Source organism: Rhagoletis zephyria, unplaced genomic scaffold, assembly GCF_001687245.7.
Source record: "Rhagoletis zephyria isolate East Lansing unplaced genomic scaffold, Rhagoletis_zephyria_1.1 Rzeph_scaffold_07824, whole genome shotgun sequence".
Lineage (NCBI taxonomy): Eukaryota > Metazoa > Arthropoda > Insecta > Diptera > Tephritidae > Rhagoletis > Rhagoletis zephyria.
This window is the reverse complement of record NW_016164906.1, coordinates 1-27,620: the sequence shown is the minus strand read 5'-3', so window position 1 is coordinate 27,620 and position 27,620 is coordinate 1. Positions and strand designations below refer to the sequence as shown.

Here is a 27,620-nt window from a genome sequence, read left to right as displayed (position 1 = left end):
CTTTGACCCTTTCACTTTGTAGCTATGCACTTTTGTAAGTGCAACTTTTGCCTGTTTTTGTTTTTTTATTTGACTTTTTCTTCCATTCGGATTCTTGCATGTAATTTTTCGGATTATTATCGTTTACAAAGTAGACCACTGATTTCGACTAAGTATCGTAAAAACTTACACCCTAATATACAAATACGCGTTTTTCATTTACTTTCTAAATATTCTACTTCATTCTATTGCATACCTACTTTCCACGTCCACATCTTGCCGCCGTCATCGCCGCCGACGCCACTGCAGTCTAACGTCAATGGTTCGCGGTTGGTTCATTCGTTGCATTGCTGGAGAAATTCGACATAACCGTTAGATTTTCTACGCCTTCATTTCACTTGCGCAAGCCAATTATCGCTGAACTGAAGAGTCTCTCAGCTCATGGCCTGCATAAAATAACTGCTGCTCAGCGTTCATATTAACTGCCATTTACGTCCACGGCAACGGGCATCGGACCGCCGCAAATGCCTCTGTTGACCCCATTCATTCCGTTAATGGCACCCACGCTGTTGGTGTAGTGCACGGGTGAGGAGAGCGGTGGCGATTCTGGTGGTGTAAGTGGAGTTTGAGGCACCTTACCAGTGGGCGCGCCACCTTCGGCGTTGTGGGCTGCAACTGGGCTGAGCTCTAAATGTTCTGCCAACAACTGCTCAGCAGCTGTATGTCCATTGTGCGTTTCGTAGCCATTTAAATCGAATTCTGCTGTGGCATTCTCTGCTATATTTCCATTTGTGGCGTCATGACCATTTCCATTTCCATTTGTGAGTTGGTTAGTTGCAGTCGAATCTGCAAGATTGTTGTGTAATAGCTCCTTCAACTTTAATTGTGTCGTTGTGGACTCTTCTTCGGTGGTCGATGCGTTAGTGGTGGGTGTTTTCTCTTCCATACTATTCGTGTTGTTGTCATTTAAGTCGGTAAAAATAGGTGGTGGTGGAGGTGATGGAGGTGGCAGCGAGTCTAATTGACTGCTCTCAATACCAGGAAAGTCACCAAGTTGTTTTATTTCCTCTGTGGATGGTGGATCCGGTAGGCTAATGATGCTATCGTAGCCATAATTGCCAACTATAGTTTGTGGAAACGTGGGTGGACTTTCATTGTCCCCACTTATGAGATTATCTTCAGAAATGATCTGCTGTTCTGTAAGGCTGGAGATGTGCAGTACAGTGGTATCGACAGTATCATTGTGGTCAGACAACTCTTCTACACATTCCTTGTTGTCATCAGTGCCATTGGGGACTGGCAACTCTGGCTTCTGGTCCACACATTCTGGTGAATTATTGTTGTTAATACGCTCTACACTCTCTGTGCTTATCTCCACATTTGCGACAACACTTTCTATTTCATTTTGTATAGTTTCTACTGGGTCTTTTGTTTCTACATCTTGAGGCTCTTTCTCAGTCACAATATTTGTTTGGCCATTTTCTGTTTCAGTTACTTCATTTATAATAGCCACCTCACATTCTGGCTTTGTCGACACCTCTTCATTGAACAATTCAATTTCTGTCACAACGTTTCCTTGCTCTGGGTCGCTCTCACTCTGCTGAGAGGAATTTATATCCTTCTCCTTTATTATCTGCTCATTTCCTTGGTCATGCTTGCACAGCTCATTGTGAGCGGCGCTGTCGTTGGCTGTGGCTGTTGAACTATTGCCCTGAGCAGCAGGTGAATGCTCAAGACTGTGTCCATTCTCCGATCGGCGATCATCATCGTCGGCGGCGTTGTGTGAATTCGAAGGTAAAAGCGGCAAGTTAGCGGATGTCGATGGCGAGGCATATGACGTCGTCTCTATGGTGTACAACTCCTGATTACCATACGAGTATCGCTTGTTTGAACCAGCCGAAGAGGTGGAACTTAAATCGGACTGCGAAAGGCCGGTATTGGAATTGCGTACAAGGTTGACTTTCTTCTCATCTCTAAACGAATGTGGTGAAATAGCGGGTTCTTCTAATTCGACGATTTGATGTAAACTGCGTTCGGGCATTTCTTCTGCGTAGCTCGGTAGTTGATGGTGCAGAGTTTCTGCTGGTGGTTGGTGGATTTGTATCTCATCGTGATTTCTCAAAATCTTTTCATCGTCTGATCGAAAAGAGGTTGCGGGCGCAGCTGCAGCTGGTGGTGGTGTTTCATAGATGGGACGTAGTTCTTCGGTGGTTGGGCTGTTTGGAATGCTTTTGGAGTCGACGCCGCGAGCAACTTCTACAACAAATACGCCATCCTTCTCGGAGGTATTGTAATGCATTGTAGTTTCACGAGCGACTCGTGATATATCCTAGAAGTTGAAGAAGAAAATAAAAGAAGGGATTATTTTATGTAAATCGCATAATTCGTTTTAGGGAGTCACAATGCAAATACGTACATGCAATCACAAAATATACAACTAAAGTGTTTGCAGACAGAAGTAGTTATGTACATAAACAAATTGGCAGTTACAAGATGAGTAATAAGAAATTTTCACGTGTGAATGTTCATTAGACCATAAGACCTTACAAGCAAACAAAAAAAGTTAGCCGTGCATCCTTGAGTATCAAGCATTTTGCAAGGCAATTTCGGGAAAAAAAATTCGGTGACGCCTTCATTCATCAATAACATTATTTTTAGATAGTTCTACTGGAATAATCAAAATACTTCCTTTGCAAAAGTTTAATGATTTTCGGAGAACTTTGGGAGCCAAAAAATTTTCTCATTGGGACAAAAAAGCCTCGATGTATCCTACTTTAAGATCCGACTGTAAATGCCAAATATATGACGGGAAATTACAAATGGCGACCGCTACGATCGGAAAAAAAGATAATCGAAAATGCGGGAACTGATACACCACAAACAGGGGAAGAGGATCGGCTAAACGCTTAATATAGTCAATCAATTTACCATTTTTGGTTGACAAAATGCAGTTTTAAAATTTTAATAATTACATAGCTGTTGCATATATGAATATAGAATCTCATTGTGACCAGGTTGGAAAAAAATTATAAAAACGCAAGTTCCTTTAGAAGCCCCTACAAATATTTACAGAAAAGTCCTATGTCCACAACGATTGGCCTGCTTTAAATTTTCAGGTATAGCACGGAGGAGTTTTTATGACTTTCATGGCCATGAAATGTTATCATAACTTTGGTCGGATATTTGCAAGTACCAGAAAAAAGGTAAGGGCTCATCGTCGCTTTTAATTTTCCTTTTCATCATTTCAAACATCCTGGACAAAGTCTTTTAAACATATTTTATTACATCCCTGGCTTCTGCATACCCTGCAGGGAAACACTTAACTAGTGAACTAAATTTCTAGTTCCTCATTAGATCTTTATGGCCAAAAACGAGCCAGTCCGATAGTATCTAATTAAATACCCATCAGTTCGAAAGCAGCGAAATGTGCTACTCTAAAAAAAAACTGTTCGATTTTACTTCAATATTTTTATTGAGCTTTGTACCACAATTAATACAAAAAAATATTGAAATACATATTAATAGGCCACAATAATATTGACAAATATTTCGTTTTACTTTTTAAAGCGGTTGCTGAAATGCGATGGCGTGCGGCGCAATAACATCCCATTGTACTCTTGAGGTGCCCTTCTACTCAAACAAAATTAAGAGTAGAGACTATGTTGTCATTCTGCTGAGCATTTTCAAGCCATTTATTGAGCGCAATGAAAGATATTGGATTTTTCAACAGGACAAAGCTGCAATTCATGCAGCTGAGGAGACAAAATGCTGGTTGGAAACCAACAATATTTGGACCTTTGTGACCTCAACCCAATGAAAAATGTGTGGGAAGTACTAGCAAGGACAGTTTATGCTGATAATCGCCAATTGGCATAAATTGGATGCTGCTTTAGTGAAGACATTGTATTTAAGTATGGTGGGCTCATATTTCAATTAGTTAAATTCAATGGACCACAGCTTTAGTATTAGAAAGACACATTTGCATGTTCTACTCTTTTTATTGGGATTTCATTTTTGGATTCATAGTTTTGCAACAAGTTATTTTTAGATTTTTTCATTTCCTCTAAATTAAGTTATGACTATATAAAAACGTAACACTCTATTTGAAGAGAGCTTTTACCAAGCAATAGTTACAGGAGAAAGTTTTGCCCTAACTTGCTTGTGACGGTTGTTTCAAAGACTTTTGTACTGGATTTATAATTATGCAACGGGCTGTATTAAAACAAATCGATTTTGTCTGCTTATATTTAACACGAAAATTTGTTTGACATTGAAAATCTCTTCAAGTAGGTATTTATTTAATATTGATTCTTGATTTTTATTTTTCTTCACTGCTGAAAATATAAAAAGGCTATGCATACTTAGTTTGATAATTTTCGTATACTCATTTCTACATATGTATAACTATCTGCGTACGTACATATGTATGTATATCTTCGGCAGGGTTTCTATTTCGAACCTTTTCAATCCGTATCCTGTCAAACCCTTCCAATGAATACTTTGCTCTCGCTATTGTTTCCTAATACCCAGGCTGTCCAAAGATATACTTGTGTGACCTCTTTATAACTGTGGTGTTTTAATTCTCAACGGATAAACTCGCTATGTTTACATAGGTATTTATATATACTCATAAGAGTATAGATTAAATTTGAATGTGAGTATGGAACAAGTACACACAAGTAAGTGGCACAGGATACAGAATATTTACATGTATGTATTGGCAGCACACTAACAAGTATGTATTAAAATTTAGCTTCAACAAATAATATTCCAAATATAACGCAAATATTTATACATATATTCACGAACAGCTGTGACACAGCCTCAGACAGGAAAGGCGCTGCCCTGCAAAAATCGTTGGACTATGTGGTCTATTTGTGCCATATTGTGGAGTACTTACTAAGTTCTCCTCTGTAAGGCAGTAGCGGACCAACTCTCTACCCGAACAATGCTCGTGTTTTAACGATCGTAATCCATACACGATGTTTATTAGGCTGTGTTGCCGAGAGGTAGGTATTTCATGGAGTAATCCCTTGGGGTAGTTTTATTCTACTACGATGTAATGCAGAGCTGGTGCTGAGCCAGGACAGCGCAATGTTAATTGGACCAAATTTTTTATATATGCATTGCGGTTATTTTTGGAGTACTCCTTGACTCTTAGGGAGTACTCTTAACATGCGTGCATGCAGAAGTCGCGATTTTTGCAGGGTGGCTACCCTCAACCAAATACATTTCCAACAGAAATGTTCGCATGTTTGTACACGTATGAATGATAATATGTTTGCATGTATGTACATACGTGCAGATAGCAGGAGACGGTGATGGATAGAGAATATTTGAGGCGACAAAAAGGACTTTGAATGTCAACAACGAAATTAACGGCAAAGACATCGACAACAACAAGAACAAGAACAAGAACAAGTACGAATATAAAGGTATGTATATGTATAAATACAACAACATGAGCAAGCAAACAACAACGACAAATAGAGTACCCAGAAAGGTAAGAATAACAATGACTACGAGTACAATAACTAACGACAAAGAAGAGCAAACAAATAAGAAAAAGTGCAGAAGTAGAAGAAGAAGAAGTTAAACAAGCAGGCGAACGTTGAACCGTTTGAGTGTTTAAGTATTTAGGTGGGCGAGTGGGCGAGCGGGCGTGCATGTGTATGTGTAGGCTGCTGTAAATGGGCCTTTGTCTATGCCAATCGACTGTCAATTGGCAAATAAGCCCCACAAATCCTTATTTTCGCCCATCACCTACACACAAGCACAACGACACCAACACCAACAAATGCATTTAAAAGTGCCCAATACTGAGCACTTAACACTCAACACTCAACACCAAATAACTTTCAACGTTCAACGTTCAATGTTCAACATCGAGCACTTACGTGTCGCTCTTCAGTCTCAACGATCAAGTGATTGTTTTTCAAAGTCATCTTCGTGACAGAACCATTAGGACGTGTAAAGTTCTCTTGGACGGAGTTGTTGGACAGATTGGCTTGAATTTGCGACTTATTGTTGTTGTCTAGATTTAGTGGCGATGCTATTGAGGTTAAGGAAGGGGTTGCAAGCGAAGTCTTGGCTGACAGCAACGCCCTCTCATCGACACTGAAAACTGTAGCAGCACCACTAACACCATTGCACAAAATGTTGTTTGTTGGATAGCTGGACGGTTTCGTGCTATTGGACTCGCCGGAATGCGAGTTGGTCATTGCTTTGAGGCAGCTTCCGTTGGTGACATTCTCGTTGACGGACGGCAAATGTTGTTTAGGAATTGAAGTCGCTGTGTAGATGTTAGACTAGAACGTACAGAGAAAATACATGAAGATGAATGGCATGGTTTTCGCCGTTAAACGGTATAACTGTAAGAATGATGCGCAAATGTTTAGAGTAATGTTATAATGTGAAAGTGATATATAATACGAAATGGGTTACCATGTTAATGCACGTCAGGCAAATTCACGTTCATTACAATCCATTTAATTGAGACTTCGCATTCGTAACCCCAAACCTACACATTCTATGTAAGACAGAAATATCAGTTGGGGACTGCAAACTTCCACTGGTAAGACATATCTGTCTTACCGAATTTCTTACCAACAATTATCATTTCGTAGGTTGACAACTCAATTTTCATTTTACTGCGCCATTAACATTGGGAACAGATTGATTGGAATGTTATGACAGCAAGGTGCCAGCATGAGAAAATGGGGCAAAGTTACAACAGAAATTTGACAGACGTTAAGACTTAAAAATTAAAAATTCACTTTCAGCGTTTTAAGGTACAAACGGTCGGACTCACTGGCTGAAAGGGAGTCGCACATTAAAAATTTGGGAAAAATTAATAATTTTGCAAAATTCTCAATAATTTTCGAACAGGAACGAATCCGAAACGATTTGTTTCCATATGTACAAATAAATTGAAAATACACTCCTATTTAAGAATGAAGAAAAATATTTCAGGGAATCGTATGCTTTCTTGGAAGATGAGTAACGAGCAAATCTGAACTGTATTTCCTTCTATTTTAGACTCCTTCGACGGATATTGAATTTTAAGACCTATTTTATGCACACAGGTTCGCTTTCTTTCGCTTATGTTTGAAAAGAACATAAAACTTTAAATGGAAATTTTAGTTGAAAACATCTAGAGATGCATAGTATTTTCGATTAAAACTATTTTATACCTGAGTGGCTTTTGATTTTTTTGTTTCTTTAAAAATGCGCCTTTTACACAGCAAGCGTACACAAGGGTGTACCACATTATGTTTTACCCATTTCAGCGAGTTCAAAGTTCCATAATCCTTTGCATAGGTAAATTGTTCCCATAGTGATAGAAAATATAGCGAGTTTAAAAAAATTAAAATTTTGCAAAATTCTTAATAATTTTCAAACAGAAACCAATCTGAAAAAAGGGACGGTATATCGGAAATCAGCATTATATGTAAATATGGCCTGAAATTATGAGTCTAGTTCAATATTGGCCACTTCATATGCACGATTTCCAAAGCTTTTAAAAGCTCTTTCTAAAATTTATATCCGTACAACAGTCGGTAAGAAATTAGGTTGGAGTTATACCAGAGTTTAACATTCAGCTACCGCAACCTCTTATGGTGAAGTCGCTTCCAAAAACGCGGGACTATTGCGTTGATCTATTTAGCGAAGAGGCAAAAAAACTGCTTATCCTTCAATGCCGCACAATGTCTAAAATGAACTTTTTTGTAATATGTATCTCGAGAACGAGAACAGCTAGCGAAATAGATGAAAATGGTGTTTAGAGTTTTTAATAAGGAGACCTCGCTGGATAAAATAATTATTTTCAGCTATAAAATTACTTTCAAAATTAGAGGGATTAAAATTTTTAAGAAAATTACTGTTAAAAAAATAAAATGATTGAAAAGACAATAATTTACAACAATTATACATACGTGAAATGAATGATGGGGTACGAAAATGTATCTGTAAGATTGTCAAATAATGAAATTTTTTATTTTTTTTATTATAATGAATTTTTTTTCAAAATCCGTGACTCGGTGAAATTTTCGTGGTACAGTTTAGCTGACCGCACTCAACTTAGACTCGAGCATGCTCTGCGAAGAAAAGCAGCTCAACTTTTGCCAGTTCGTATAGCACTCGCTAAACTCATTGTCAGTGGTTTTAAGAAAAATATTCTGAATAGGAAAGCGGCATCCTAGACAAAATGCAAAGGAAACAGACAGGCCAAAAGCTCTTTCAAAGAAATATTAGCTTTGAAATCTCAAACAAACTTAAATTTCAGTGGGCATGACATCAAAAGTCATAGGATTTCCTACAGCACACTGCAGATCCACACTTTTAGCCGCAGTTCTGTACTAATTTTCAATTTTGTATGAATATTATGGAAAGACTCATAAAAATGCATACATATGTATAGAACTCATCCCTTAAATATTTTCTACGTGCATGACAGTGTTCCTGGCCAATTTGTTGCAAAATATCTAGACCGCAGTGAAAAAAGTATGAAAACCTGAAAGCTGCAGCGTAAACAGAATGTTTGCGGTGAAGTAAAGGCAAGTATGGCAACTAACTGGTGTCCCCTCCAAAAGTAGGAGTAGCCATCAAATTTGCTAGAAATTAAAATGTGGTCGTAGCAAAATCAAAGACTAAGAGCGTAAACAAACGGAGTGAGTTAAAGCCGCTACAATAATAACAACAGCCAAAAATTAGTGAGTTGAGTGGTGGTGGGCTGCTGAACGTCCGAGGAAGATTTCAAACAGCAAATGTCAAGTAAAACCGCCAGATGCTGACAATGAAATGGTGTCTGGTTGCGGTAGCCTGCGCCATTCTGCCAACAGCGGCTGCTCTCACGAACTTGCAATCAGACCGAAACGGAGATTTAATTTGCGAGTTGTATGAGCCATGTTGCAAACACTTCCTGTGTGTGTGTGTGTGTGTGTGTGTGTGAATGTGTTCGCNTGAAATGGTGTCTGGTTGCGGTAGCCTGCGCCATTCTGCCAACAGCGGCTGCTCTCACGAACTTGCAATCAGACCGAAACGGAGATTTAATTTGCGAGTTGTATGAGCCATGTTGCAAACACTTCCTGTGTGTGTGTGTGTGTGTGTGTGTGTGAATGTGTTCGCTGCTTACCCTGACTGGAAGTACTAGCTTTGCTTGTGCACGTCTGCACCACACTTTGGTGGCATTTTCTATCTCCGTTTTAATTAAAGTTTCAGGCTCCAACCAGCTGTCAGATTATCGTGGAACAAGAAGAATCAAATAAGCATGCTGCAGTCGAAGGGAGTGCCAACATGGCGTGGAAAACACAAAAACCAAAACACCCCGACTTTTGACTTTTGAATTTTATATACACAGGTATAATGGTAGACATACTAACATATAAATATATACATATAAGTATTAGTGAACGAAGTTGATGAAAATTTAAATTTTCATCGCACTTTGCAGTCTTATTTGTGAATTTTATTTTATTTCATTTTGCACAACATTGGCCAGGAATGAATTTTTGGTGAGCCACAACCACTTACTAGTATTTTCTGTAATAATGTATGTAACAACTGTAAGCCCCTATTGTTTTAAGTGTACTTTATATCTTGTAATGTTTAATTAAGACTTTTAGCCGACGAGTATTCATTACATACCTCTTCCTGGGAATTTTCGCCATCTCCATTTTTCTTGTCATTTGTAACGCTCCCATTGGCCTGATTTGCATCGCGAATATTTGGTGAACCATAGAACTTTCCATAGAGGTACCTGTGCAAAGAATATGTAATTTAGTTTAAATCGAAATATTAAGTGAAACATCTAAGATTAATTAAATAAGTGGCTCAATTAATCAAAAGTCGAAGACAATGAAATCAAAATACGATTAATTAGTAAATCCGAGCATACTTGTGCACAGGGGTATTAAAATAAACTCTCCAAACGGCCTTCTGAAGTACGTCCTACCTCCGATTTGTGCCGAAGTAAGGAAGGTAAAATGTTATGCACAGAAACTCACAACCGTGTATCGCTTAAGTGCACTGAGAGGTGTTCGCGGATCCCGCACAATTTCTGACAAAGCATCTGTTGTAATCACTGGTCCCAGTAGACATTATCGCACAAGAGATGAAAAGAATATATAATCACCTGTCTGAGGACAGCAATGGTCTAACGCGAAAGACAATAGCCAGAGAAGAAAGGTGTCGTTCTATGGTAATTTGGCAGAAACGATGGGACGTCTCATAAAAGGGAGAGGGACCCACAAGCTCATTTCTGACGTTGAAAAAATTGTGAATAGGTCTCACCGAGAGTGTAGTTTTCTTCTAAGCCAGTTTCTCTCGAGCCGCGGTCCTTATCGTGAGTATCTGTATAAAATCCGGAACACACAATGTTCTCCTGCCCCCGCTACGCCTCTGAGTCACGAAGCATAGTACAGGATAACGGCATACTAGACTGTATGTTAGCATCAAGCGAGAACTGGCAGAAGATCTGCGCTCGTGTCACAAGAATTCATTTAGATTTAAGACGACCTGAGCATCTAAGCAGCCGTTAAAATGCGTAAGGAGCATTTTGGGCCAACCAATCCCGTGAAGTAGTACCTTGAATGGCAATTTCTTACAAACTCGTACTTTGGCAAAATGTTGAGTGTAGTTTTTCATATATCTATTTGCAATTTTGAAATGTTCCTGCCAAACGGTAGTGCCTAAAGCAATAATCATAGCATTTTACTGTAAAAATCCCAGAAGCTTTACAATTTTACAACACAAATTTAAGAATTCCAAAAAACACCCCAGTCAAGTGTCACATTTCTTGAGATAATTTATTCATTCGGCGCAATAATCTGCTTGCACTTGCGTTTCGTATGGCGCACAACAAATGTGAATGCCAAAAGTTGGCTTGACATCAAAAGTTTGCCCATTTACTGATTCAATTTACAACCTCAAATAGCTGGCAGCGAACCATTGCTTGAAATCCAATTTGGCGGCATTTTCGTTTACTGTTACTTTATTGCTTTTCGTTTCATTGTACTTATGCCTTACGCTACTGCTAAGCGCGATTTTATAATCTTCTTAAAACTTTGCCGCTTATGTAGCTTTTTTTTCTCAAACTTCCACAGCAAGTATCTACTACCGTCATTACAATTTGATTTGGGTGTCGTAACTGGAACCACTGGCATTTTTTTCACTTCAAACTGTGCTCGTAAGTGACTTTTTGGGCTAACTGTAATACATGTGTTACACTTACATACATATGTGCTTAGTATTCAGAGCCTTGGAATGTCGAAGACGCATTCTTGACGTGAATTCAACCAATTGTTTATTGAAAAAAAAAAATTACTTTGTTCTTAGAGCTTCTTAATTCTTTCCATGTGTCAAGTTAAAGTAGCTCAAATAGCGTGGCTTAATACGAGTAGCTTAAGGCGGAAAATCACAGTCACGAGTATGTACATATTTAAAGAGTTTTTGGTAGCAGTGTCCTAGTTTTAGGTCCTGTACTAGTCTCATTTCGTACCGCACAGATATATAAATGGAAACTTTTCGATTGGGTAGCGATATGCAACCTAAAGGGGCAGCTATGTGGCATTACGCCTTTCCATCTCATGATACAAATTTCCCTCTTTTCACCCAGTGGTTCTAGAATATGGTAACAAGCGCAAGCCCATAGTACGATAGGGAGAAGACAGACTTGGGGTGTTTCCTTTTTGATGATTAGTGGGAAAACTTGACCAACAGGCCCGTAATGGCACTTCTTTATATTAGGGTCACATTAGGGACTCGAAGAAGCCCTACAGCGTCTCAAAAAATGTGGCTTCGAAAACGAACGAGCTGCATACATACAAGCTTTCGCGGAGAAGGAGAATTGGCATTGCTTGATAGGTAAGAATACAGAAAGACAATCCCTCAAATTTCCAATCTATGTCCTCTATAAATAACACTCAAGGTACTCAAGAGACGCTAAGTCAGCTAATGTGAAAGATCTGATGAAATTCATTATGAACCTGGACTGTGGTATCACAACGACAAAATTAAGATAATTAATTGCCTCCATGCAGGTGCAAGCGGTATTGAAATAATATGTACGATTTTGTAACTTCTGTTAATCTCATTCGTTGTATATCTGTAACTTCAAAATAACGAAGAAGAAACGAATTTGGCTCAATGATATATATTTTAGACCATACCATTTTGCAACAAACAAAAAAAGTTTCGCTTTCACACCCCTGAGTCTAAAGTATTTTTGCAATGCAATTTCGAAAAAAACCTTTTTGTTTTGCTGAACCTCGGGCAGCCTTTTACATTTTTCGGTGACAAACAATTATTTTCAAATAGTTCCACTGAAATAATCGAGATACTTCTTTAGCAAAAAATTCGATGATTTTAAGTAAGCGTTACAGGGTATCTATGGTAACTGTCTTCCAGCTCACCACAGGTTTTCGAAAGACAAAAGTATTTCGTATGGCAATCGCCAATTCTGGCAACTCTCTTGAAAGCTCTTTTCGGTCCTTCGAAAGACTTATTAAAAGATCCGCTACATAACGAGAAGGTCTAGCGTTTTTCTGTTTGTATTTTAGCAGTGAGTTTTCCAAAAATTATATTTAACTAAAAGTATGTATTTTTCCTTTTAAAGCAATAAAAACAAAAAATTAAAAAAAATAAATTAATCAAAAAAAGAAAAAATGAAAATGTATAAATCAAATATGTAAGTTATAAAAAAAATATTGAGAATGTAAAGATTAAGATGAGTTCCTAAAAATTAAATGACAAACAAATTTTTCATTTCAAAATTTAAATAATATTATTTAAAAAATTAAAACAAAATTAGAAAATATAGATGTCTAAAAATCAAATTAAAATTAGAAAAAATTTAATTAACAAATATGTAAATAAAAAAACTTTGTAAAAATCTAAAAAAGAAGAATTAATAAACCATTTTCTAAAAATTAAATGAAAATAATGAAATAAATATTGCTCTGTTTAAACAATAAAATCGAATAGTTAAAAGAAAATCGAATTAAAAATGAAAAACAAAACAATTAAAAAGGGAAAAATTCATTAAACAAGTTTCTACAAAATAAATAAAATAAATATGAAAAACAAAATTTCTCTTTAAATCGATAAAATCTTACAATTAAAAGAAAGTTATATTTAAGCAAGTAATTTTTAAGCAAAAAACAAAACCGAAATCTAATCTCATATAACAATTTAGGAGTACCGTTAATTTTTTTATGATCCAATGATCGGATCACGGGACCACCTCCGAGACACTACAAAACAAAAAAATATTCCGACGAATTGATAACCTCCTCCTTTTTTGAAGTCGGTTAAAAAGAACAAAAGATTTAATCAAAAAATTAATTTCGCTGCCCGAGGATTCGATGTCGGATCTCTCGAATGTTAGGCCAGTGTTTTGCTCACCCTTCCATTGCGATTGTTGCAGCAGAGCTAACAAAATGATATAGTATACATCTCATTTTTAAACATGCTCAAGTGGTTTCTGTAGAAAGAGCTTTTCAGCATAAAAGTTGGCAAGGGAGCTTTTTTTAAGACTTTCGTGCTAGACTAAACAAAATTTTTTAAACTATCTCGCTTACTCTCTTTCAATTATTTTACAAGCGACACGAATTCATATATGGCGGGTAAATGCTAGTACAGGCTACTTGAGGTCAATGAAATTTAGAATAAAAAAATGTTTTCCTTGAGACACTCCTCACACTTTAAGATTCCACTGGAATATGACGAAAAATGTAAAAAGGCGACCTTTACATTCTGCAAAACTTTTTATTTATTTTTTTCAAATTACCTTGCAAAATGACTTTAGACTCAGGGGTGCCCGGCGAATTTTTTTTCTGGCACGGTCTAATGTACATCTATACAGTAAAAAAAAACCTGAAATGCCATCGAAACCCGACGTGGTCAAATGCCCATATGTATTGTCACAGCTTCGTAACGGCGCTAAGACGCTGGATTAAATTCACTCACACATGAATGCTGACAATAAGCAAATAGTATGTATGTATAAGGAACTGCAAAATACTTGTACTGGTGTGCTACAGAAACATCAGTCACTCAAGTGGCATCGCATTTGTTTCACGCTAACGCTTTCGTTTTCCAACGCACCGCCTTCTTCTGCTTGTCCTGAGGTAAAGTGAATCAGTAGAACCACATAAGTTGCGCCCCCGCTTACCACATTGTTTTGTTTGCGCACACCTTTCCTCTACCTTTTTTTTTGTTATCCAACCACCAGCTGTTGTGGCTAATACGGCGTAGCATTGTGGGTTTATTTTCCCCATTTCTGTCATTCCCAACTTCGTTGAGCAGCGCATTAGTTTACAACACTATCTGTTGTCTTTGTTGAAAAAGATGTCTTAACCTGCATTTGTTTGTGGTCGTTATACAATTCCCACACCTGTCCGAAGTGCCAAGGCAACGGAAGGAAAGGACATGCTCCCGCAGATGCTCGCAATTTCGACTTTGCGTAGTAAATGAAAAATAAGAGGGAGATTTATTGCATAGCCATTCAGTATGCTTTGTTAGGATAAAAGAGCGGATTTGTCAAATACGATACGAACTGGGCAGCATTGCTAGAAATATGAGTATGTACTCGTAGGTAGAAATTGCAGAAACGAATGACGCTTTAAAAGACGAACTTTAGTTTTGAGGACTTATTTAAGTGCATATGCTTGGACCTGTCCTTAGAAGGAGACGACATAAACAAACAGTTTTTAGTGACAAGGCTCAACTCAATGCTAAACAAAAAATTAATTGCGTTATTATAGTCCTTCTCAGTTTTTTTTCGAAATTATGTCCTCTCAGAACTTCTGTTTCAGGATTTCTAATTAATACCGACAGCTCGAAGATGGATAAAGCTGATGACGGCGCTTTAGATACAGCAACTGTTTCTTTTAAGCAGCGATTCGATTTTTTTAGACGTGATTGTTTTAGGCGCGACTCGATAAGTAAGACAGCCAAGCTTCTCTAAGAGCATTAGGATTCAAAATAATAAAGTAGAAAATTATTTGGGAAAGCCGCATAATAGATTTTCTGGGTCTTGTCACTCTTATTTTATTTCCCAGGCAGTAGCCGTTGAGATAACCAACACGGCTTGGACATTCGATCTAGAAAAATTGACGAGTATGCCATACATACGGACCAAACGGGACAACTATGAATACTTAGGGAATTAATGCACTTCGTGAGTTTCTAGCGATGGACTATTCCAACAAGTATTCTCGGCTGAAATGATTGGGGTAAAAAGATGGTGACATTTTTTTGTAACATTTCAAATTGTTTTCCTTTTTGGGGGAACTCTATAATTGTTTTCGCAACTAGTTATTTTTATGTAACATTTATTCACTGAAAAAAAGTAATATTTTTCTTCAAAATTGCTACATTTACTACATTTTGCACTAAAACAAAACTAATTATAGTCAAACAAAAATTGAAAAATCGGGTTCAACTGGCCTGTTGAAAATTTTGAAAGCTTTCGTAAAAAAAATTTATCAAATAGATTAAAAAATGAGGGCTCCGGTGAATTATGAACAGTAAATGCCAGTTTTGAACCACGGCGCAATGACGCTCTATTCACGATGGATAAGTCTTTACACACGTCTACTAAACCTAGCCTGAGCTAAAATCTCACGGCCTGTTCTGCTAACCCAAAGACAAGAAGAAGTTCATAGCAGTGAACTCAGCCTTCAAAGGAACCTTATCGAACTCCTTAAGATTTTAATTTAACTAACGATAAGAGGAGTGGGAAAACAAATCCTATTGAAGTAGTTTAAAAAGCTCAAGCCATTCTTCATACTCTTCATGCGGCTGACCCAGCCCATTTTTGTTTGACTCTACTCAATTTAAGTTGCCTTAGAAACGGCAAAGAGGAGCACACGTACCTGCGAAAAGGTGCGAGTAATTGCTACTCCAGCCAGTCAAAGTAATAGTTTAAGTGTAATTTGCTTCAGCCTGATTGAATATCAAAAACATTGCTCAGCACTTATCGGCGATTTGTTGCAGACAACTTGACTGCTGTTGGCACCGTTGCCATGCGACTGTCGGCGCAGAAGCATTGTGACAAGCAACCAGGCGTATCATCCACATACATATACTTGTACATACTTATATACTTATATGTACATACGTGTAACAATGCTTAGCCAAAGGCTCAGCTGCAAATTGGTTACGGTCCCACGAAGCGTAAAGGAAAAGGTGCACAGAGCTGGCGCAAAATACCCAGACCGGAAAGTGAAAGCAATCAATCTTGGAGTGTGGAAAAAGGGTTTGAAGCTTGGGGCCATTTTTACCATTGACAGCGGCGACATACTTGCAAATGCTTTAAGGCTTTAAAGGATTAAAAAATGATTTACTGTATGCATGTATGTGTATGAGTAAAACTCACGAGTTGTTACATTTTTCGACAAATACGTGTTTTGGTCGAAAATGGAGGCATAATTATCTTAGAAAATACATTATCTTCAGTTTTTTTTTATAAAGAACAAGACTCCGACGTGAAATTGTGTATAATTTAACACGTTTAATGTAGCGGCTACAACAAACCCGCCCAGATCGGCAAGACCCTGAATCGTTGTCGTCAAGCTGAACTAACGGGAGACCCAAGAAGCGTGCAGCCTCTATAGGGTCCGTCTATAGGGACAGAGGCATCAGTTGAGTGGGGTTTAGTGGGCATGCGAAGAGATGTTTCGAGTCGTGGGGTGTCTCTCCGTTTGGCACATCTGCATCTAATCTGCTCAGGTACGAATTCAACCTGCTGCAGTGGCCAGAGCGAAGTTGGGCTAATGTGGTCCGAGTCTCCCTAGGCAAACGACGCTCGGACTTGCCCAAGTCAGTTCTGGAGTCTAAGTAACTTTAGGCCTGTCGATATGCTGTCCGGTTCTGAGCTTTCTTTATGAACCTATCCGTGCCTTCTGATGTGCCTTTGCAAGGGCTCCTCTGCAAGCAAGTGTCTGTTCGGCTGTCCACGTCTGTGGCTCCCTACTAAGTATTGGTTGCAGAGCATTGTGTTGTGCCACTTAAAGAGGAACATTTGGGCTTCGTCATGAAAGTGGTGTTATGACGATATCAGAAGACATCTGGTCACTTTCCATCGGACTTGGTTCGTCATCGACGTGAATACCCAGCTGCAGTCTGACCTCCTTCGTCCAGGTGGTAAAGAAGGTAGCTGAGGATTTTGTAGGGGAGAGAGTTAGGCTCCTTGCAGTGAAGAAGTGAGAATGCTCGGAGGTAACCGTTTACTTTCGAGCACAAGTCATCAATTCCATTCCCAGCATAAGAGACAATCGGTACTCCGTCTGGTGGTTGAGGGAGCTTAGAAATATAAAAGTAGTGGAGAAAGGACACCACCCTGTGGAACCCCCATTTTATATTCACGGATTTATTCAATTTGTCTCTAAACATTAATGACGAGTGTCGCTGACCACCATTTGAGTCTTTGTGGGAGAGAGAAAACCTCTATGTCTTCTAGTGGCGTGGAGTGACTGACGGTACCAAATGCTTTTAACATATCTAACGCTACTAGAAATGTTCTCTCGCAGGGGCTTTGATACTTCGCTGGGGGAGGTGGTTCATATAATGGGGGAGTAGCTTGCTTTGTTGGCTGGTTTTCCCGGTTTGAGCAATAGGACCACTCTGCCCTTTTGGCAGACGTCTGGAGTGACGACAGTGGCCATTGGCCTTGATGACCTTAGTTAAATAATCTAATCCTGCAGGACCCAAATTTTTCAGTATCAGCATGCATATTCCGCCGGGTCCCATAGCTTTGTGGGCTTTCACCTTCCCTATGACTACCCGAACTTCACCGCTAGTTAAAGCAAGAGGCAAAATTGTGCAGTAAATTAATTTAATTTGACTCTTGTGTTTATCGGATTTTTTTTTTAAAATCTGCATAGAAATTGTCCACATTTCATTCCGCATACGTTATATTGCCATTTTACATTCTAAAAATCCTTCTGTCCTACACATTTGTATACATATACATGCACATGCATGTTTACTCTGGAACCCCACCAAATTAGTCTGTATCTTAGAACATTTGACTTAGAAAAATGCAACCACTTTGTATAACTCGCTGTACTTCATCTCAAAAATACTGAAATAATGAATAGAATATAACAAAAGGCTTTTCGCTCTATGCTTACCACATGGCACAAGTCAGTGAGACAGTCAGTACAACCGGCAGCAGTACAATGAAAACTCCAAGTACCAGCGTATTATGATTTTTAAATACTGCAAAGAGAGATTAATTTTTAAAGTCAGCTAAGAGGGGTCTTCAAAGAAATAAATATTTACATATGTATGTATGTTTTTATTTATGTACATATTTGTACATAGGTATTCATGCTTGTTTACAACTTACCCAACTCGATTGCATTCGGTTCCTCCAACACCGAGTAGGCGGTGGCATTGCTCATACGCTCAGTGGATGCTCCAGCGTAACTGGCATTCGCAAGCATCGACAAAGGGTACGTATCGTTGCCGCTGCGAGCTAGTAACTCCTTTAGTTCACCATTCTCCATGGCATTTAGCATCGCTGCGGCTGTTTGGCCCGCCGCCAGCATCTCACCGGAGCCCGCCACATCAGCGCTCAGCTCATCCTTTCGCAGATTACTTACGCCATGGTTCACCGTGAAGTGCGCATAGTCGGCTGCATGGTGGGCTTTGTTGTTGTGCAGTGCCGCTGGATTGCCGAACGGATAAGAACCCTCGACTCCATCAAAGCCTCCACCGCCGACGCTCTCGTCTATCAGATCGCCACCATACTGTACGGAAGACTCCACGAGTCTGTCGACGTCATTGCCATTTCCATTGCCATTTTCCTCCAGCATGTTGTTCTCGTACATGCCTGAGTGCGGCTGGTTTGCTTCGTCGGGCATGAAATCGATTTCCTTGAGTTCAATTTGCGGCGGCAGCTCACCTATCACTGGCACACCAATCGACATTTCTGGCAATATGGCTGGCTGTATGATGACGTCTGGCGTCAGTGAGGGCGCTGCAGCCGCTGAAAATGTGGTTGTGGGACCAGCACCTGAGGACTGCTCCACTTCCACCACCGACTCGGCAATGTAGGTAACATCCAGCGGGGGTGCCTCATCGCCTTGATTGCGAAATATCTTAAGTGAATCGGCGGTGTTGCGTAGTGGCGAAAGAATTATGTCTTCTTCATAGCGATGCTGTTGCGGTGACAGCGACAACCGTTCGTCCATTCTGGCAGCGTTCGGACGTGTGCTGGCTAAGTAGTTTGCCGGAAAGAATTGATTTTCCAATCTTGTTTTTCGCAACTGTTGCTGCTGTTGTTGTTGCTCATAATCTGTATTTGCGGTGGGTAGAGACTCGCCCACCTTTACTTCGGTGTTGGAAATGTAAAAAATTGTGTCCGAGTCGCGATCTATGGTCGGCTTACGCGGCGGAGGAGGTGGGGGCAAAGGTGGTTTTGGCAGCGCATTCTCTCGCTTTAGGTCTGCCAAGAAGAGTTCGTCCGACATTTGTGGCGGTTTCACTTTGACTTCAGGTGGAAAGTATTTGATATCCTTCAGCTCAATATCCGAATCGGAATCTGAGCGAAATGTAAATATCGGATTGGCATTTTCAGCACTAATCGCACCCTCAGTGCTATTGTCGCCGGTATCGATTATCTCTACAACTAAAATCTCATCGCCACGTTGAACGTTTTCTCGAGCAGCGGAATCATTGCTGCCCGAAGAAAGTGGCTTCATCGAAATAGCTTTAGCGGTTTTGGCCATCAGTTCATCTGTGGGGTTGGTTCTTGAGCTGCTGCCTGTGTAATCTGGCTGCCGATATGAAAATTCTAAATCTTCGCTCTCATTGCCGATGCCCTCAGATACGTTAATATGTATCTCGATTGCTGCTGGTTCGGGCTTACCGAAAGCCACACTTAAATGTGGGGCCACACTTGACTCCTGTGTGGCATAGTCGGCCCTGTCCACTACATATTGGGTGAAGCGTTCCTGCGGCGCAGCTGGTGGCTTAGTTGTGCCGCCGTGTGCATCCGCCTCAGCTTCCAGTGGTAGGGCGTAAAAGCCATCGCTATCCTTGAAATTTGTGGATGATACAATGGAGTCCACTGTGGAATCGTAGACTTCCACTTGAATGTCAGATATTTTTGACTCCGTTCGCTCATCGCCCAACCTCTTGGGAGTGCTGGAAAATGCTCGCGACTGTTGCTGCTTCTGCTTATGTTGCGATAGTTTTGATGTTTTTTCCTCACCTCCGTGCATGGTTTTCGTGCTCAACGGCAGACGTGTGGTGCTGATCAATGTCTCTGGAACCTGGAACACAGTCGTAGAAAACATGGGTGTACTCTTTTCTGAAGGTACGTGTACAAAAGTGGTTGAAACAGGCGCTGGTGTTGAAGTTGTTGCGCTTATTGGATCGCTTTTCACCGTTGTACTCAATGTTTTCGCCGGCGCAGCAGTGGTTTGCTCCACCAGTGCGGTGGGCGCAAGGATCTCCACAATGCGGCCGTCACGCAGTTGTGATTCTATGGTGGACTCATGGTGTTGTTGTGGCTTTGGGTTTGCGTGCTTAACCGTAAACTGCATCTCCTCCATGAGAATGGGACCCAAGTAGCCATTGTGTACTGGTTTTAGCGTGGGTGTGGCTGTCGTAGAGTTTTCCATATTTGCTCTTTGGTATGGTGCGGATGCAGACGTTGGTGCTGATGTGCTGCTAGTGGAAATATTTTCCGTGCCAAGATTCGATGCTGTTTTGAAGGGCATTGTTTTCGTCAACACATCACTTCCGCCGTTATTGCCACTTTCGGTGACTTTGTTTGCGCTCTTTAAATCATCCACACTGTCAACAAGAGACGTTTTTATTGTCCCTGGGGTGGTCATATTTTCAACATGAAATTCCTCGCTCACACTGAGATCAGGCACGAGCAAGTAATGTTTATCGGTTAGTTGCTTCTTTCTTGTTTTCTTGACACCATCATGGCCATCATCATCGTCCGCGGCGTCACTATCGCCACTGTTGCTACCGTTGCGTAATTTTTTCGCCTTCGAAATCGATTTTAAATCATGTTTTTCCAAGTCAATAAGTTTTATGATGCCATCACTATCGCTCGTACCTGAATTGTTTGCGTCTGTGCCTCCGCTGGTATCCTTTACGTCTCCGTGCCTGCCAATATTGGCTTCATCGTTTTGTAGCTCTCCCTCCGACTCGTTTCGCTTGGCTTCGCGGTTATCAGACACATCGTCAATAAAAATGATGCCGCTGTCCGTGCTTACCTCCGCTGTTGTTTGGATTGTCTGCACACTTTCTGTTGTACCAACAGATGGGTGTTCAGTTTGTTTAGTGGTAGTTGAAATTGAAGTAGTTGCCTCTTGCAGCATGTCCGCATGGGTTGTCGCCGTGCTGACGTTCATCTTGGGTAGCCTTATTGCAGCGGTTGTGTTGCGCGCTGGTGGAATGGGCGTTTGAGGCAGATTATCGCCAACGATGACGGAGCTCATTTCCATTATTGCGCTGACGGTGACAGAATTACCGTTGTATGTTGTTGGTACTGTCGAGGTACTTTGACTGACACCAGCAACTTCATCAGCTATCGGAAATTCGGTGGTTATTGTTGGCATTGTTTTTGCTGTTTGATGCTTGGTGTTGTTGGTAGGAAATGCGCTTGTAGCTGTTGCGGCAGCTGTAGTTATTTGTTCTGTTGCTTTTATCGTTGCCGTTATCGCCTTTGGCAACGTTTCAATTTGGATTGCAATCATCGGCGCATTTGCTGTAGTCGCCGAGATTGGCTTTGTCGTAACTGCCAATGCTGCTGTAGTTGCTGCTGTTGTATTTGGTGCTGCTGTTCTTGGTGCCGGTATGGATATTTCTTTAGTAGTTGCCGCTGCTGTGGTGTCATGTAACTCCATGAATGCGGGCGTTGCAGTCAGTTCTTCTGCCGCACTCTTGTCGTCTACTTCCGTGCCACTACCCTGGAAGCTTTTTAGCTCCGCAGCCGCACCTGACTTCTCAATGGGGCTTCCCGCTATAATCCTGCTGACTGCCGCATTCGTAGGTGCCAAGGTGACTGCTGTTGCCGGCTCCGTGGATCGTGGCAAGTTGCCAGTTGCCGCAGACACAATGGCGCCCGGCGTGCTTACCTCGTCGTCGTCGTTGTCGTTGTCGTCGCCGTTGAGTGCGTTGCGGTGGCTGCCAACTTGCGATGGCGCGTTGGTGACGATAACGCTTTCTGAGGGCAATGAGCCCTCGCTTGAATTTGCGCTATTTGCTGTGACTGTAGTCGCGACTTCTGTACTTTGCTCAAAGTGCTGTTCACTCTCAACTGTAGTCGGGTTTGTAGTGTGTGTGGTAAGTATAGGTATATCGGTGCTTGTGGTTATGGTTTCGACCAATCGAGTAGGCGAAACTGTTGTTGAGCCTGCAATAGGCACTTCCGTTGAACTCATGGATGCGACCTGTGTCTTCACTGCCCTGGCCTTACCCTTCTCCCTCTCCTTGGCCATGGCGTGTTGCCATTTTTTTCCATAATGTAATTTATATGATTTGCCTTTCAGTTTCGGCACATTTCCTTTGCTGCTGAGCTCATCAATGTTGCGGCGCTCTGTGATTGCGCCTACAGCCGCCTCAACCTTGGCAGTCGTGGCTTTTGCAGCCGCCGTGGTGGTCGTGCTGGCGTGCAGTGTTCTTGGCGTGATGCCAATTTCCGCCGACGTTACTATCAGCGTAGGTGTATTGCCCTCAACGCTGACCGTCAAATGATGAGTGGGTGCTGTGTCGCTATGCCTTGCCTGCAACAACAACGTTGCACACAGCCATATACCGGCTAATATACTACTGTTTACCAATAACCACCTTGCCATTTTGCTTTGAAAAACCACTTAAACTTGCTTTTTGTTGCCCAGCTGCTCTCGCCTTAATTTATTCTTTTGCAGTTGCACCCTACTCGTTTTCTCTACAATTTATGAACTCACACAACTTGCTTGAAGTGCCGCGTACATTGTTGCCCCCATTTCTGTTAGAAGGAAATTACGAAAAAAACCACACAAAGTGCGCGCCACATTAGTGTTGCAAGGTCGTTGGCGCGGTGCGCGTACGTTGCGCAACTCCTCCACCCCAATGATGGCTGTGCAAGCTGAGATAAAGTTTTCAACGCTGTAATGCGCGCGACAATGGCACCACCACTAACAACAAGTGCAACAACTGCGGTGCAGGGCGTTACTTTTTTTTCTACTACCCTCTATTTTGTTAATGTTTTTTGCGTCAGGCGAACGAAAATGAAAAAAAAAAACAAAAAAACGACTGATGCACTGAGTATTCTAGAAAAGTTTCCAAGTTCGTTATACACTCGTTTCGTTTTCGGCAATGGTGTTGTGGCGTATGCGTGCGTCCGTCCTTTTGTACGTGCTGCGCAAACTTTCTCGCCAGTTTATAAAACACGGCGCTGCTTTTGTCGATAAAGTCGCCGTTCTCTATGCAACGGTCTTAAGTGTTGGACTCCGGTGAAAAGATGCTATGGCGTATTGCGAGTGTTGCTTGGTGGTACACGCGTCTGTGAACAAGAAAGGAATAGAATTGTTGAATAGTTAGTGTGAGAGGTAAAAAAACGAAATTAGCAACAGAAAATTCAATTTGAATATAAATATGTATTTAAAAAAAAAAAGTTGAACAGTTCAACTGGGAACATTTATTTAGTTGGGTAAAATTGCATCGAAGGACGTTGTATAAGTAAAAGCACAACAATGTATGTATATATGTATGCATATTCACATAACTACAATACTACCATTTTAAAAATCGCCTTTCACAGTGTGGGGAATGTTGGAAATTCGACGTCAATATACAAGGCCCTGACTGAGTAGATATCGATACTCGTATCAAAGGGACACACCTGTAGTTCAACGTCGGTTCTGAATATGGTTTTATGAAAAGTTTTTTTTTTAACAGAAGCTCGTCAGCCTAATCCATCTTACTACTCGCCTACAACATCCAGCTACCCAGCCTCACCTTTTTTTCTATTTTTAATTCGACGATACAAATGCAAATGTATCGCCGCAGACTACCCTTCAGAAGTGCATGTACAAACAGTGTCATCATTCCATTATACGTAGTATATGTATAATGGAAATATTCACTTTTCACTTGATTTAAATACGAAAATTTTAAACGGTAATCAAATAAAAAACTTTCATTTTTATAACGCGTTTTTTTTCTCAGTGTAGTTAAACACAATTATAGGGTTAGGATAGGTCTATCGTGCCCCCAATTATAGAGTTACCCTAAAACGAAAAAAAGTTTACAAAATATTTGAAATGATATAAATGAATTTTCACCAAAATTCAAAATTTTTTATATTTACAATAATTTTAGCTATGGAGATTTTTAGCGTATTACGTCTTAGTACAAGTTACAAGAAGCTAAGAAATCGCATCGATTTTAAATAGTTTTTTTTTTGTTGACATTTCGAGCACACTGTATATATGTATGTGGAAGAAAATGTCTACCACCGCTTATCAAATCGGTTAAGTATTCGAAGCTCTGCGCTATTTTGTACCCCACTTTTTGATTACAGACCACTGTGAGCCGGCCAACTGCTACTAAAATAGCCAATCGTATTCTTCAAAAGAGAAAACACGCTTTTGGAAAGGGTGTTTAAGGTAGTGCGTAATCAACGCTCTTAATTTTACGATTAATCATTTAGCGTCTACTCATGGAAAATTACATAAATGCCCCTGAAAACGCCACCATAAAGGAAACTGGTGGAACTAATAATGTGCACACTATCGTTAATCCATATTTTTTGGTATTTTTCTGCAGGTTTAATTTAGTGGCGCCAAAGAAAAGAATTGTTTGCTCAGTGCATTCAACCAACTCTTCAAACCGTGGAACATACATCGGAAAAGCCAGCAACCAGTTCATTAGGATATCTCACTTGAGCATTTTAAAATATTTTTTATGATTGTTCCGAACAAAGTAATAACCATTTTTTTAATAATAAATTTGCCCACTTATAGCAGAGAATAATTTTATGTTTCTTATTTTTACTAGCTACAAAGCAGGATTCTCCATATTGATGTGGAGATAGATGGTATTGATGGATGGGTTGACTAGTCATATAAGAGTACCTACTATGCAGTTTCACCTTTGCGCCGATATAGCAGAATATTCTCTCCCATGTCTTAGATTCAACTCTTCCTGTGCAATGCCAAAATATAGTAAGTAGCTATTCACACCTTCTTTCTTATTAGGTTACCTGGTTAAAATTATTATTCCGCACAGTATTTAATTGGAGCAAAATGAATAAAAAATATAAGCATATATCCAGATAACCCGAAAATCAGGTTCATATAAATATTTCTGCTTCGGCTCTAATTTGTCTGAGCAGCTCTGATTTTTAAGAACTGTCATTATCTCTCTAACGGTGGTCGCCAAAAGACAAACCCTTTTATATTAATTGGAGCAACCGAACCCGGGTTCAATTGGGAGGTAGTCTCTCATCTTACCATTCGACTAAAGCGGCTTTCACAGCGATACATATGGTTTTCATAAGCTTTTGCCGTTTATTCCTAGTTGGCTTTTAGATTTCGCAAAAAAAGTAAAATTGTTAGTTTTTATTTAACAATAATGTGTTCTATAAGTAAATATAAGTTTGAGTTCGAGGTCGGTTTGACAAGTCAGTGGTTGTTTATATACCCTACGTACCGCCTTCGAATGCAACACTGCTCTTGTCGACACACATATCTTAATAGGCAGGTGTTGTAAAATAATTTTTATCAATTGCTGCCTGAGGTTCGCCTCGAAAATGCCCTTGTGGTTTGGCAGTTGACCAATTTTTTTCTAGTATGTAGATTTAACCACCAAAATATGTGACAGATGAAGAAAAACATTTTTTTTTTTTAAATCAGGACTTGGGTGTCTTGAAAGCATATAGAATTAATTTAAGGAGACTTATGGATGAATATTAAACCAACTAAGACTACAAAGCTCTTGAAACTTTCGTAGATAGAGTACAACCTAGTCTAGAAGGTAGGAATAGCATGCAATCTCTATCTAAAATCAAATCTTCACCCATCTGCATTTTGTATGTCGTTTTATTACAATATTGCATATTTATGCTTGGATAGCTTTTTCGAGGAATGACATTTGATATTTTCCTGTTGATGTTTAGTGATAGGTAAATGAGATGAAAGAAATAAAAATAATACGCACACGGTCAATTACGATATAAAAACTTCGTACATACACATGCACACAGCGAAACATATCACACGCATTTCCATACTTGCAAGGTCATACATGGGTTATAATCAACTCGGCATAAAGGTCCTTTTCGTGAGAGCGCATACCTATCCGGAGTAGAAATAAAACTCTTATGATGGTATGCCAATGAAAGTATAAACGAAAGAAAGTCAGCTCTGCACAAGAAAATAAAAAACAATGATCAAAGCAATTTCGCTTGCGACAGCATCAATTTTTTGTTTGTAAGCAGTTTTTGCCACTTAGAACCAATAAGCATAAATTGTTGGCGAATATTGCACAGCACTTGGACTCCATGGTTCATTGCAGCTCGGACACAAAATGGAAACAGTGAAAAGGATAAAGGGAAATACAGAATGGAAGGAAAAATATAAAGGCACGCACTCCATTTTCTTTCAAATAAAACAAAAGAACCAACGGAAGAAATACAAAAGCAACGGTATAACAGGCATGAAAGGGGAGGAGGGAGAAACAGCACCATTATTTCCACTTCACTAAGATTTCCCGAAGGCGTCGTCATCACAAAACTGTTACGCTTGTGGATTTCAGTCTGCTGCATTATTTGGGCTAAATACTTAGTTGGCGAAGTGTGTGAGTGTTTTAGAGGAGGTACAAATTATTATAAAAAGATATGATGATGATAACAATTTGTAATTTTGATAATACTACTAGTGTACTAGTAGTGTCAGAGGAAAGGCTTGCGCTATGAAACTGTATATTGTAGTTATTAAAGTAGTAATTTTATTGGATTTCGGTAGTCACAGTAAACATATTAAATTGTTGTAAATTTTTTATACTTTTCGCAATACATTACCTGATCTGAAGTGTGCGATAATCCTTCGTAGTGGCTTTACAAGGTAATCCAGGTCCTTGTGAAAGCGAATAAGCGTTCATCTATTCATTTGGATACACAAATTTCAAAGACCTTCTATTTTCAAGGCTATTCACTTACGATTCCACATTTATTTGCACTCAGACACTTCTCTTGCTTTCAAGCTGACTTGACATTTGGAATGCAATGCAAATTATTTGTCAGATACTTAACACTTTCCCAACTTTTCTAATTGCTTCAAAAACACTTCACTCAAACTAACGCCAGGTTAAAATATTTATTTTCTCTGCTTTCACATTTGCATTTGCATTTGCTCTAGCTTTGTTATACCGTCGGACTTGGAAACGCACACTGAGTTGTTTTGGCACACAATTTTTTTTATTGCAAGACAGTGTTGCATTTGGCATGGAAGTCAAGCTTCAATTAATCATATAAATATGTATGTACATATGTATGTATGTAGTATATTTGGCACTTCGTATTTAATAAATCGCGGCGATGATAGACTTTTATAAATCATTCAAACATTTTCAGCATCCCTCGCCTTCCACAAAAATTCTTTAACTCCCACTGGACACTTGACAATTGG

At 39.8% G+C, this 27,620-nt stretch overlaps 1 protein-coding gene across 1 annotated transcript; it reads right to left on the bottom strand.

Annotated features, from left to right (window-relative positions):
* LOC108374547 (uncharacterized) lies at positions 1-27,522 on the bottom strand. Its single transcript, XM_017630525.1, has 6 exons — positions 27,014-27,522; positions 18,332-23,494; positions 18,114-18,201; positions 9,625-9,736; positions 5,877-6,287; positions 1-2,308 (listed from the first exon to the last, which is right to left on the bottom strand). Exons 2-6 carry the CDS (start codon positions 22,803-22,805, stop codon positions 458-460), a joined length of 6,936 nt encoding a protein of 2,311 aa, XP_017486014.1. The 5' UTR covers positions 22,806-23,494; positions 27,014-27,522; the 3' UTR covers positions 1-457.
* Between the last annotated feature and the right edge of the window lie 98 nt (positions 27,523-27,620).

Bases quoted from the DNA above. Each gene is read 5' to 3' on its own strand.
- LOC108374547 (XM_017630525.1), bottom strand. From the start codon at position 22,805: ATGGCAAGGTGGTTATTGGTAAACAGTAGTATATTAGCCGGTATATGG. The intron at 9,737-18,113 runs GTAAGCATAGAG...TTCTTTGCACAG, and splicing joins TCACTGACTTGTGCCATGTG to GTACCTCTATGGAAAGTTCT. The intron at 2,309-5,876 runs GTAAGTGCTCGA...TTCAACTTCTAG, and splicing joins TTGAGACTGAAGAGCGACAC to GATATATCACGAGTCGCTCG.